The sequence below is a fragment of the Zonotrichia albicollis genome, chromosome 3 (assembly GCF_047830755.1).
Source record: "Zonotrichia albicollis isolate bZonAlb1 chromosome 3, bZonAlb1.hap1, whole genome shotgun sequence".
Lineage (NCBI taxonomy): Eukaryota > Metazoa > Chordata > Aves > Passeriformes > Passerellidae > Zonotrichia > Zonotrichia albicollis.
In genome coordinates this window covers 99,110,093-99,123,882 of record NC_133821.1, presented here as the reverse complement: position 1 = coordinate 99,123,882, position 13,790 = coordinate 99,110,093, and the positions used below count along the sequence as shown (strand labels likewise).

General features: G+C 40.2%; 1 protein-coding gene across 3 annotated transcripts in view; it reads right to left on the bottom strand.

The window, feature by feature from the left end:
- Nucleotides 1-13,790, bottom strand: part of LRRC1 (leucine rich repeat containing 1) — a 97,955-nt gene that overhangs the window by 38,861 nt on the left and 45,304 nt on the right. For all 3 annotated transcript variants that reach the window (XM_074538201.1, XM_074538202.1, XM_005485999.4), the window contains exons 5-10: nucleotides 12,046-12,102; nucleotides 10,386-10,449; nucleotides 9,564-9,638; nucleotides 7,701-7,845; nucleotides 4,938-5,056; nucleotides 3,862-3,945 (exon numbers count right to left, since the gene is read on the bottom strand). In XM_074538201.1, the coding sequence (XP_074394302.1) occupies nucleotides 3,862-3,945; nucleotides 4,938-5,056; nucleotides 7,701-7,845; nucleotides 9,564-9,638; nucleotides 10,386-10,449; nucleotides 12,046-12,102 (544 nt within the window). The remainder of the gene's footprint in view (nucleotides 1-3,861; nucleotides 3,946-4,937; nucleotides 5,057-7,700; nucleotides 7,846-9,563; nucleotides 9,639-10,385; nucleotides 10,450-12,045; nucleotides 12,103-13,790) is intronic.

Sequence of the window (13,790 nt, the reverse complement as noted above, 5' to 3'; positions counted from 1 at the left end):
GTAATAATTCTCACAATATACCTCAGAGCCAGGAAGGACACATTACCAGATCTCTGCTGGGTGTAAAGACTCATTAACAAAAGCTATAAACTGGAAAACATTCCAAGGATGTTATTTATGCAAGCGCCAAAATCAACACACCAGTTTCATCAGCATTCCTGTGCCAGGGTGGGATTTCAACACCAAAGAGTCACCAGGCAGGTCTTTCAAGTTTAAGGGGAAAAACATTTCTAACTGTGAACAGGTTTAGACATTCTCAGTTCTTGCTGAAGTCTGTTTCACCACTTCAGTCAGAGAGGCACTGAGCTGCACAACGAGATGCTGCAGATGAAATCTGTCAGTGACTCAAGCCTTGGTCACACATTCAGTTCTTCCAGGTTTTACCTTTATCACCATACAATACAGAAGGACCTTTGAACCAGGAAACTTTGAAGGTGTATTTGCATACAAACTTCTCAATAATCCCAAGTCAAGACACTTTACACCAAAAGATAAAGAATGGTTTTACAAGTGTGCCTTGAAGCCATCTTGCAATGTAGTGGTTTAACACACTGACTCAAGATCAAATTCTCTTAAACTGTTAACAAAACAAAATCAAATCAACATCCTTCTATCCCTTTCCCCCAAAAAACCACACTCCATCACAGAAAAGCTAAAACTCAGAGATTATATCACCAGGCACATAATTTTCACCATCCTACTGATAAAAGTGGTCTTTGCTACAGGACTAATTCTGGCAAACCAAGCAGATACAATATTGGGTACATGTATTCTTCTCTACAGCTGAATTCCACTTTTTTCTACACACACTACAAACTCTTTCTCTACCCCTCTCCAACAGAAACCAGTAACAGCCTCTCCCGCATCCAGTTGTTATTGGGATGAAGACCACACATGCACAGCTGCTCTAGCACTCTGTAAGGCAGAGAAAGAAATGGAAGAGGTAAGAAAACACACAGAGGAAAAGATACTGAGGAACAATATCTCCAGTGTATACTCTACTTCTGCATCCAACTCTGCTTCTGTGACTTGGGACTCACAAGTATTGATTTTGTACAAGTACTAACTTTGATGTGCAGAGGTCTGAGACCCCAGTCTTGGCCTTATTGTCTCAGGAAACATCTTAAGCAACACAGAGCAGGCAGGGTGTTTAAAATTACTTCTGTCAGAGCCTTGAGCTTGATTTGTTTATTCTTTCTGTCTTTAACATTACCAGCTTGGAATTCAAATGCACTGATCAAGAGTGAGGTGACCCCGCAGTTAGAGAAGGGCTGACTTACTTCAAAATTAAATAATAAAAAATTAAATATTGGCAGAGCAAAGCATAAAATCTTTACATGTAATTTCAAGGCATTTGTTCTAATGAGACAGACATATTTGTGTGGACACCTTTAAAGGAAATACAAAAATTCTATTTCAAAATCATTGATAGGGAGCCAAAGAGCTCTGTTTCCTCTGTTTCCCTGCCAAGCTCCCCTGGGAACCACCCTATCTCATTTTTATTTCCTGGACTTCCACAACGCCCCAAAGCTCACCTGATTCCAGACACTACCTTCCATTTTCTCATTACTCACCTTCTCCAAACACAGGCTCATCCCTATCTTCATTCCACTTCTGTGCAGGTGTCCCCCTTCCTCTCTCATGTGCACTGACGTTCTCTAGACTCTTTCTCATCTTTCACTTCACCCTTGGATATCTCCCAGCTCCTCCACCAACTGAGCAGCACACTCTCCCTCTGAAAAACATTGCTGGTTCCAAGCCTTCAGTATCTTGCTCAGTATTAATGCCTCTATTGTTCTGCACTGAGCTCCTGACCCCACTCTACCCCCAAACAAACACACTCCATGCTCACCCTGCTTCACCTGCCTCTGCAGCTGAGCCCTCTCCTCTTGCCTGCTCCTGTCCCTGCTCCTTCCAAGCCACACTGACTGCCCTTATGCACCACCTCCAATACTATATATTCCATTTACTGAGAAAAGTACTTATACACAACACAAGCTATTAATGGCCAATCTGGAAATAAACTGTACCAGTAAAACTTTCCATGCAAAACTCAGAACAATTCTGCTCAAAGGTGGAGTGGACATAAAATTGCACAAGTCTGAAGTACAGGTATTTTAGCAAAGAAAGTCTTCTGCTGAATGAACACAAGATCAGAAAGACACTAAGCTAATAGAGAGCAGCATCCAAAAGAGGGCAACAAGGATGGTGAAGGGCTTGAGGAGAAGCTGTGTGAGGAGCGAATGAGGTCACTGGGTCTGTTCAGCCTGGAGAGGAGAAGACTGAGGGGAGACCTCACTGCAGGTACAGCTTCCTCATGGAGGAGGAGGAGGGGCAGGCACTGATCTCTGCTCTGTGGTGACGGTGACAGTGACAGGAACTGAGGGAATGTCCTGAAGTTGTGCCAAGGGAGGTGTAGGCTGGGTATTACAGGCTGGTTCTTCACCCAGGGTGGTTGGGCACTGGAACAGCTCCCCAGGGCAGCGGTCACAGCACAGCCTGACAGAGTTCAGGAAGTGTTTGGACAATGCCCTCAGGCACATGGTGTGACTCTTGGGGTGCCATGTGCAGGGCCAGGAGGTGGACTCCTGATGGGCTCCTTCCAACTCAGCATATCTTGTGATGAAAACTGCTATCACATACCAATCCTAGTAGTCTTCCCAGGGTCCTGTCTCTTGCTAGCCATCATGAAACTTGTCTGGATAAGCCCTGTCACAATTCTTTGTTCAAAACCAAAAGCACTACAGCAGGGAAGACACTGTTGTGCTAGAAAAGCTGCAGTACTCACATGTCACCTTCCCTAATTAGGTGACTGGCATGTGGCAGCTCAGACCCATGCTGAGCTGGAATTATTGCTGCCAGTGCCACAGCAGCATCCTCTGCCCCTGCTTGATCCCTTTTCTTCAGACAATCAGCTCTCACCCATCTCCTTGCCACTTCACTTCCTCCTCACATCTCCTTCTTGAGCTGTCCAAGCTCCATAAGGAAGTGAGCCAGAGCTGATACTCCTCTCAATTTCCATCCATTGGCTGTCACCTGAGTATATAACCTTCCTTCTCCTTAAGTGACTGAAAGTGGAAAACAAAAACTCAAGAGCCACATGCTAGATAGCAAAATTTAAAGGGAGAACTACCTAGATAAAAATTAGAGAGAAAAAAATAGTACAAACAGAACCAGCTCCATGCTCCTATCACAGGATGCTGCTTTCCCAGATTCTTTCCACAATTTACTGCTGAACTAAACTTGTAAAGCCTTCATTATATTTAGTTTCCCAACACAAACTCTAGCCTCATTTCATTCCATTCTGTTACAACAGATAAGAAGTCCTAGTGCTCATGCTGTAAAATTTGAGGTATCTTGGTCATATTAGGTCCCTATATTTAAGGGCAAAAGTAGTGCATACATCTCCAACACCAAAAAGACTGTCAAGACAGTCACTGAGCCACTCTTCAGAGTATGAAACTTCCCTTTGATACTGGTCACAGCAGTGAGGTAAGGAAGAGTGGGGCAGTGGTTTCATACTACATGCAGAAGAGACATACTGGTGTTGCATTCACCCTGCCAGAACTCCAAGTCTTCAAATAGTGCAGGACCCGACATCCACACTGGGAATTACCAGTTAAAAGCTAATTAGACCCAAGTTAGTTACAAGCTAATTAGATCCAAGCCTTTCTGTTCAACTGCAAAGACATTTTGGACTTCCAAGCCACCAAATCACTACGGTTCAGATCTAGAGGACAAGTTTCTGGTTGTGATCAGTTTGCAAAGAATACCCACTGGACCAAAGTTGCCTGCTACTTCTCACAGGCATTTGAAATCAAGAGTTTTCTGTTTCTACAATGTCATCTGCACAAAACTTACCTCTTTGGGCAAAGATGTTAATTTGTTTCTATCAGCATTCAAATTGTTCAGCTTCTTTAGCTTTCCAATGCTCTTCGGCAATGACTGTGCCAACAAAAACAAAATAATATACAAACAATTCATAAATAAACAGAGTCAGGAAAAACCACTTAACTCACTTTTAAAATTAATTAACAGTTGATCCACTTTCAAAATTGCAGTGTAGTTAATCCTCATTACTGCCAGACTTTCCAAAGAAGATCCAAAGGTTTATATTGCAGAGCAAGTGTCTAGGAATGTCAGTTTCTAACACAAATTCACTCATTAATTATCTCTGCACTACAGTAACTGACACACAACAGCTGTGTGCAGAATGCATGTACATAGGTGTATTATCCAACTTTACATTCCCAAATTTGCTTCTCAGTTAGCTACCCCCTAACTCAGGTGCTATGAATTGACTGTTGGAGAGGCATTTTTTTAACAGTCTTAAGCTTCTAACTCAACCAAGTACCAACTGAGCTTAAGAAATGCTCAAACCTAGTTTATTTAAAGACAGTTACTCTCCAAGTGTCAGTGTCACATGAAGTTTCAAAATAATGGAAGGAAACACCTAACAGAAGGAATTCTGAGATTTTATTTTAATTGACCACACATCATATTTAACACCTGTCTAGAGCAGATCAGCAGAGCAAGGAGCAGTACAAGTTCTGCAATGCTCTGGGCTTCTATTCAGTTCCTGCAAGACTGATCCAGATAATGCACAGCAAAAACTGGCAATAATGCAATACAACACAAAACCCCCATCAAAACCACAACTCAGTAAGTGATACCTGCACTCCACATGCTCCAATTCTCTCACTGGTCATGAAAGACTCAGGAGTGAATATGCAATTGCTTAAGCATTTGAAGGGTGGATTGTTACTACATACAATGTGATCTCCACATTCATTTAACAGGTAAGAAATAAGATGCATTTAAAGAAAATGCACTGCTTAGCAGTAGCAAGGGTGAGTAACCTAATGAGCCAAGTGATTCAGCACTTAACAGCAGCTCTTATTACCACCTGCCATTTGAGCAGCCATGACCATGCATACCTGCAGTTGGTTTTCTGTGAGAACTAGTTCAGTAAGGCTTTCACAGTCTCCAATGGAATCAGTTAGCTGGATCAGTTTGTTCTGATCAACCTTCAAAATGGACAGCCTCCGCAATTTTCCTGGACAGAAACAACAACATGGATTTTTAGTCTAGTGTACCTTTAAATATGTACATTTTTACTGCTGCTGCAAAATTTCCAGAAATCTTCTAAAACAATGAATTTTTTTTTTAGGTAAAATAAAATAACCCAAGCACACTTCATTTGGTGCTTGCACTATTTCTGTATGTTTTAATACCACTGAATTCATACTCAATATAAATATTCATAGTCAACATTTAAGCATAACAAACTGTAATAAAGTTACAATCTGAAGGATATCTCATGTAAATACCAAGGATGTGTCAACCTAAATGCCTATAAACAAGTGAAAATTACCTGTTTGTTCCTCAATTATACATGTTTATTAATAAAGGAATGTTCAGAAGATCACCTACACCTAATCAGCCACAGTGAGACTATCTTGCACTGAAGTGACAGCCCAAACCCAAACAGGATCAAGGTATCTTTGTCCTAACAGGGAGCCTAATTAGTCAGACAGGAAACCCAAGTTTATTCTTTAGATGAGAAATCAAACTTCTCTTGAAGGTCATTTTCTCATGAAAAACAAAATACTATTTCAGGGCAGAAAACTCAATTTGTTCTACTCCTTTGTATCAGAATGGTCTTTGGTGCAAAAGCTGACTCAGGCAGAGCCCATAACAGAGAATTCAGCAGACAACACTAGGGGCTGATACCTCACTGCCATCCCTGTGTGTCCAAAACAGCTGTAATAGTCCAGAGTGTCAATTCACTGATGATGCTAAATCACAAAGGGATGTCTGACACAGAAAGATAGCAACCTAAACAGAAACCTGAGGTTTAGCACAGAGAAGTGCAGAGCTCTGCACCCAGAAAGAATAAACCTGTGCACCCGCACAGGCTGGGAAGTGAAATATACAGCTATACAAGAGCCCTGCTGGAAAGGACATGGATATTTATGGTGAGCACCAGGCTGAATAGAAAACAGCAGTGAGCTCTTATCAGAAACAAACACCAACTAGATTATATCAGAATTATAGCCAACAGATCAATGGAAGTTTCTGTATCCTATCAACCTGCAATTAGTGAAACCACACCTGTAAAATCATTCTCAGCTTCATGTGATGTCCTGCCTTCCGCCTCAACTCCCCTGTTCAAGTGATGGGGATCCAGTAGGAAGCTATCAGAACAGCCAGAGAACACGTGAGCTGAGGCTGAAGGAGCTGGCTTTGTTGACTCCCACCAAGAGACAGCCAAGGAGGCGTCTGGGAGCTGCCCAGAGCCCCTTGCAGGGCACTTATGGACACGACAGAGCAAACTCTCCTCTGCAGGGGCAGGTGAGGCAGCAATGGCTGCAAACCCCAGCGTGGGTGATCCCATCTGGAGCCCAGGAGCAGCTTTCTCAGTGGGAGTGGTGCAGCACTGGCACAGGCTGCCTGGGGTGCTGGAGCTTCATCAGAGCTCTGGGGACTGAGGGGACACAGGCACAGCTGACTGAGTCACTGCTGCTGGTGAGAGCCCTGCTTCGAGAGCTCTGCAGATCCACCAGTCCCACCACGGATCCAGTGATGAGCAGGGCAATGCCCAGGAGCTGCCACAGAGACCAGCAAAGTTCTCTTCTGCCAACAAGCTCTGTCCAGCCAGGTGCATGGGCTGCTGCCTTTCAGAAGCTACAGTTCCATTTCTGATGTGCAACAAATGGCACTGACCTCCATTTCTGATGGACAACAACTGTTTCGGCCAGCACAGGTCAGCAGAGAGGGCTGCTACAACTCCCTGTCAAACACATATTAGGCAGCTGTAGGACCCACAGTTGTCAGCCCACTCCCACAAGTCAACTTCTAGAGAAGCTTTTCTTTGTCTTATACAGAATATATAGGAAGGGGGAAGGTCTGACCACTCTTTTCTGAATGTTAAATAGTGTTAAACCATATTCACGCGTCCTCTTTCCCCTACATCTTTACTTTGGGGGGTCTTTAAAAAAAAAAGTCCTGCTAAGGAGAAGGCATACTCCTACAACGTGGAACCTTCCAGAAAAACAGCTGATGAGTAGAGGAAAAAAAAAGCTTGCCCATTTACTTGTGACAAGTACGGCATAGGTAAAAAACATACACCTTAAAAAAGACACTGGTAATGCTTCAGGAAACATTCTTCATTTACTGAACCCAGTCTAAGGGGTCAGACACAGAAAGGTTGTAGCTTGAATCCTCAAGGCAAGGATTAATGCACTGCAAGGCAAAGAGTCTTCCACTAGGTTCAGTAGAGGATTAATCACATTATCTAGCTGAAGATAAATACACATCACCATTCAAAATTCAGTATTTTTTGTAGTGATACTTTCAGTCAGTCTTATCACTTGACCCACAGCACATTACAAGCTAAAATTTTACAGTGTTAAAAAGTTCTGACAGTGAAATGGATACAATGGGAATTGAAGGGACATATTAACATTTATGTTGTTGGGAGGTATCAAGTTAAGACTGAAAGAGGATTATGAGGGAATCATTATGAAGACAATTAAAATGCAGCATTAATAGAGCTATGCATTTGTTACTCAGCAAAAGGAATAATAACCAACATGAGACAAGCTCATCTCTTGCACAAAAAGACTTTAAAAACCCAAATGACTTCCAGTTACAGTGGGTTAAATGGTTCTGAGTGATAGCATTCACTTTGGACTCACCAATGCCATCAGGTAAGACCTGAAGTAAATTCTGAGAAACAAGCAAGTCTGTTAAAGAAGTCAGACCACTAATTTCTTCAGGAAGGCATTCCAATTTATTTTCAGAAACATCCAGACAAAGCAGGTTTTTCAGGTTTCCTACTTCCTGCAATACAAGGAAAAAAAATTAAGTCATGCCCAAACATGTAAGAAAGCACTTTGAAAAATGTACCATCACAATGAAATTCCACAAAGAAAAACAATTATCTGTATGACCTCTTAATTGACCATTCTTTGTATGACCTCTAAACGCAGAAAAAAGTAAATATTTACACTTTACATATGATAAACTAACCAAGTGATTCAGTCACACTTTCTGATTTTAAATATTAAACTTGCTTTGGTAGTCAGGCAAGCTATGCTGAGCACACCCAGGCAAGCACCAGCCAAACCCGGAGTTTTCCTCAAGTAAAGACTGCAGAGTTGTTTTTTTCAGTATGGCAGATTATCAACCACCACCTAATTAAAGCCTACCCCTCCCAATCAACCCTAGGCAAATTAAGATTAGTCTCTCTTGGCTGCTACAGCAACATGTCATGACATCTAGGGATTTCATATCTGCACATCTCCCAACTACAACAAATGCAGAAATAAGAATTGGGAGTATTGCTCTAGCAATTATGTTTGAACTGCCAAGTTATACTGCTATCACCCAATATTATTAATGACTAATTAAGTTTTTATCATGGCAATCCAACCATTAGACAGAGAAATACCTTTGTTAGCTATCAGAGCACCCCCCATTCCCCACACACACAGGCATCCTTATACACACCTGAGGACAGTTCTCATTTTAGTCATCCAAATCACCTTTCAGAAAAAAGGCTGAGGAAGAAGTGCCTTTTACTTTTACATATATTAGTTTTCATACAGCAATGGCCTTGATACTAATTTACAAGATCAATCCTTTTACTTTTGAACTGTCTGCCCCTCAAGAGGATCTTGCATTAACCACATACCCTTTATCCTATCCTACAAGTTCATCCTTTCAACTTTGGACAAAATACACAATAATGGCTGGTTTCAATAAAAATGGCTGCTAAAGTCACACTTCACCTTTTATGAGCGATCATCTCTACTTACTAGGCCAAGCCCACAAAAACAAAGTCAACTAAGCCCACTAAACTGTAAGTGATTTACAAGACACACAATTGACAATGAGATCCATGCAGCAAGTAACAGCAAACTGGAAGAGGAACAGAAGAAAACAGGTTTTGACTTGGCTATAAGGGAAAAAGAGGGAAGAGGAACCATCTCACATATTATAAGAATTTAGAGTGCTATAAGCTTTAAATGCTAAGTTCCCTTATCCTGTGACTGATATCAGATGGGGGATTTGCCTGCATAAATCAAAATTTCTATTTATGGCAGCAGTTCCACTATTGTACTTCTTCTAAACACCATGCTTAAATGGATGAAGATGACTACAAAAAGTTAAAAAAAAAATCATACTCAAAAACTTTTAAAACTGCAATTCAGACAGATACACAAGGTGAGGGTTAGCTCAGACAACTAATGGCTTCCTGATCTTAGGGCAAGAACTATAAACAGAGGATGTGTCATCCTACAAACTGAACAACGTGCCTATTAGGAAACAACTCCTGTGTCAAAATGCTTAAAAGAAAATTTCTGACAACACACAGTATCATGGCCAATCCCTTGCAAAGGAATTTTTCAAGAGAAACCGCTTACACACCCAAAACCAAACCCAGGCAAAGTAGACTGAGAAAATATTCCATTTTAAAGCACTTCCCTGTAGGAATGAATGAAAATGTTTTCTTTCAAGAACATCTTCAAAACAGTAGCAGTAGAGCTCATTTTTACCTGAGGTATTTCAGCTAATTGGTTTCCATCCAACCAAAGGTCTTTAAGATTGAAAAGTGCACCAATTGTTTCTGGCTATAACATAAAAAGCAGTAAAGTTAAGTAGCATGGGAGCTTCAAGTAAAAAAAATTGCCATCCCACAATTACAGTCTAAATAAACCAATTCTTACTGCACTATTTAGAGGTACCTTGGTTAGAAGTAGCAAGGGAACTGTATTTGGGAACTCCATCATACAAATTAATTGCTACAGCTTAGTAATATACCATTCTTTCCTGGCATGCACTAACAAATTGCCTGCACACCCTTGACCTACTGAAAATCCATCCAACATTTACCTGAATCACCTTTAGGAGATGACAGATATATTTTTGGTAGATCAACCTGCAACAATGTAGGACCTCTAGACCCTCAACAGTTTTGCTTCAGTCCCTTCCCGAACACTCCCTCTCTCACCCTGGAAATTTAAGTTCCATCTGTGCTTAGCCCATCCAGCTCCTGACACAAGTCCATGTGGTCACTGTAACTGCAAGCACAGACAAGATTTTTTGTCCCTCCACTCCTCCTTATTTCCATAAAAAAAGCTGTGCTGCACTCATTTTCTAGAGATCAGCTGAGGTTTTTTGAGTAAAGTGATACTGTACTGAACAAGACTAAACAGATATGAAAGCACCAGCTCACTGTCAAAATTCATCTGTACCTACAAAAAGACCCACCCTCCATGCATTTTTCTTTCCTCAGTTTTGGACATCCTACAACCTATTTAATCTAAATTATGCATAAAACAAGACCAATGTGCAGTTTCAGTGGTATGTTCTCTTACCAAATGATAAAGTTCATTGTTTCCTAAATCAAGTTCTTCTAGTCGCTGCAGCTGGGCAAGTGATCTGTGAGATGAGATAAATCAAAACAAAACCACATTAGACTAAAGCAACAGAAACCCCATGTATTTGAATAAGCTCATTTTACTGAAACTTGCATTTCAAATTACAATGTACGGTAGGCAGACAGTTATTTTACCAGGCACAGACTGTTTGCAGTACTATCTTACTGAAAAAAATAATTTGGTTTGTCAGTGTAACTGTAGGACCTTGAAACTTAAAACTTAGTAGAGACAATGAAATCATTATTTTTTTTTTATTTTAACAGTAAGTCCCCAGGGTAGCAAATGCCACATACTTTAGTATAGTTAGTTAGATTCACTTTTAGGGGAAGTTTTTTTTTTCTTTTTTACAGTTTGCAACTGGATAAAAATTCCCCATAGTGATCACATAACTATGTGACTCAAGACTCAATATCCATCATTGATCATCTTAACATGATCCATCAATTTCTGAAATACTTCTGCTTTTGAGACTGCAAACAGAGGGAAACACAAAAGGATGGAAAAGAAGTTCAAAGCAACAGACAAGAGAGGGCCACCCTTCAAATCAGGCTCATAGAGCTCTTGCTTACTTTCCCCAAAGCTGCAGTAACACGAAAACCAGAGAGAATTGTCAGCTACATTACTGAGAGTCAGGATTTTCATGAAGCAATAAAATTGTCAATGTTTTTGACAGCTTCATACTGACACTGCATGGCCGAACTCAGCTAGCAATTCCTATCTTCTGACCACTGACAATTATGTGTCTTGTGGCTCACTGCTACAAACAGTCACAATCAAGGCACTTGGGTAGATTGACAGGAAAAAATTACCCCAAAGCAACTGGGGAAGAGATTCTGATTTTAAAATGTTAAATCCTGCACAGTATCTATTAGATAAACAAGCAGAACAGGAGTCACCAAAACTCTTGCAAGAAGCATCCAGATAGTGAAGGAAAGAAGAAAACTCCTTCACTAGAGAAAGAAGCTGCTCCCAAGCGGACAGAAAGGATCCCCAAAGTATAAGATACCATATTAGTCTAACAAAAGACCACCAGTTCCTCTGCCACAATACAGACAGAGACATCTAGATAACTTTTTTCTCCAAAAATCACAGTGGGTGAAGTCAGACTTCAGATATCAGTAGGCCTAGCTTGCTACTAAGGGTTTTACCTCCAGGTTTTAGAAGCTTTTGGCTACTCAGCCCTGAATACAAACATTTATTTAAATGCCATAAAGGTCTGGAGTGAAAATCTCGAAGCTCTTACTGCTCCACTTTCACAGTTACAAAATTTCACCATGAGAACAACCCAAACCACCACTCCCACTGCAGATGGGCTTGTCCAATGCATGCAGGACATGTTTGGTGATGCTGTATGTCATACAGAATACTTTTTTATAGAACAAATACACTCCATGCAGACTGCAGGTTCCTGCTACAAATCAAGTACAACTAGAAGTAAAGGATATAAGTAAATGTTGCTAAAAAAAGGCTGTATCTCATGTTGTCAATTGACTTTGAATATTTTTTTCTAATTGTCATTTTGTTTCATAATGTTAGCAGATTTTAAGAATAAGAACATTTTATATTAATATGATGAAACAGGTCCAATGTGACTTACTCAGGTAAATACGTCAACAAATTTTCTCTCAGTTCCAGTGAAGCCAGGTTATAAAGACTAAAAAAAAAAAAAAAACACAATTTAATACCAGTAATACCAGTTTACTTTTTATATTCCATATTCTATGAAGAAAAATGTGCATTAACACAGTTTAAAACAAGTTGCTATAAACTGATTATTTGTTGTTTTGATTACACCAGATCATCTTGTGAAAGGCAGAATAGAAAGAATAAGTTTTTGCTTGTTTCTCTGTGATACTTCAACACATTAAAGCTAGAAGGTAAACAGACAAAACAGAGATTTCTATTTGTTAGAAGGTTTGTAACTGCAAGTTACTAAACATAATATGCTATATTATATGTGAACTGCTTTTACTCACTTGCTTTCAGAATGTGGCATGGGCTACCAAAGTCAGAGAGCCCCAGGTAAGCCCATCACTGTCCTAACGATAGCGTGCTCATTACTCTAAGTGACATTATGCTGCTAAGCGGCTCGCTTACTCCAGATCCCAGGCTTTTACTAGCATCACCATAGCAACATTCCAATATCTCAGGGGTTTATTTATGACTAAATGGAACACAAGGAGTCAGACATTATCCCAACACTATAATCTGCTCTAATCCTCTGCCATCCCAGGGAAAAATGAAAATCAGATATGGTGACTGCAAGTAAGTTTTCCGTAACAGAAATATGTTCTGTCCTGGTGTGCAGGGAAGGGGGACAGTGTGCTAGGCCTTGAATAAAATCTAGATAAAAAACGAGAATTCCACTAAATTTAAAATGGATGTTAATTCTAAATTGCACACTTTAGGGAAAAAAGCCAAACAAGTCCATGCATTAAGACTACATAAAACTGAAATATTTTTCTCATCTCAAACAATACCAGCTTACGAAATTACAGAATAATTAGTTAGCCCCAATAAAAAAACAGCTGATAATAAAACTTAAACCTAAAGAAAAAAAAAAAAGAGAGAGAAATCTTCACATTGCAACTTCAGTACAGTTATCTAAGCAGAGAAAAGCAACAGAATTTATTTAATGATTAGTTAAAAGGGAAAAATTTTTTCATGGATTGACTTTTGATGGTGTCTGAAAAACAAATCCTTATCTCATGCACCTGTTTCATACTGCATTCAAAAAACAGTGAATGAAATCCCACGGCAGCTTTGATTAAGGTCTCAGCAGCCCTTTCCAGCTTTTAAAATAAGCACATTTTACTCACTGGGTTCTGTATCCCTCCAGAAGTACAGTTTAAATATGCCATACAGACAAAGATACTTTAGTAGAAGTCTATTACAAATTCAATTAAAAGATAAGTGAGAATAATTCTGCTACTGCCACTCAAAATCATTGACAGAAATAAGCAAGCCATCACTCCAACAACACATGAGAATATTCACACATAAAAATTTTAACACTATAAAACACAAGTCAAGATGGGACAAGGGTATCCAGCATCCTCAATGAGTCCAAACAAGTGGGAGAGGAAAGGGGTGATGAGAACCCTTCTCTTCAAAAGCAATGTGGGTCTGGTGTTGCTGGCATTGCTACCCACAGACTGCCATTACACTTGTGTTCACAGGTTTTCTAGAAACCCCTTTCCACCTTCCTTTGAATGCTCCACTTTCTCTTCAAGCTTATATTAGGTGAGGTCCATGATTCATTTTTATCAAGAGAATACAAAAGGGGTGTGCACACCTCCAAGCTGCCTTGTAATCTTGTGTTTACACATCACCCCACATCTA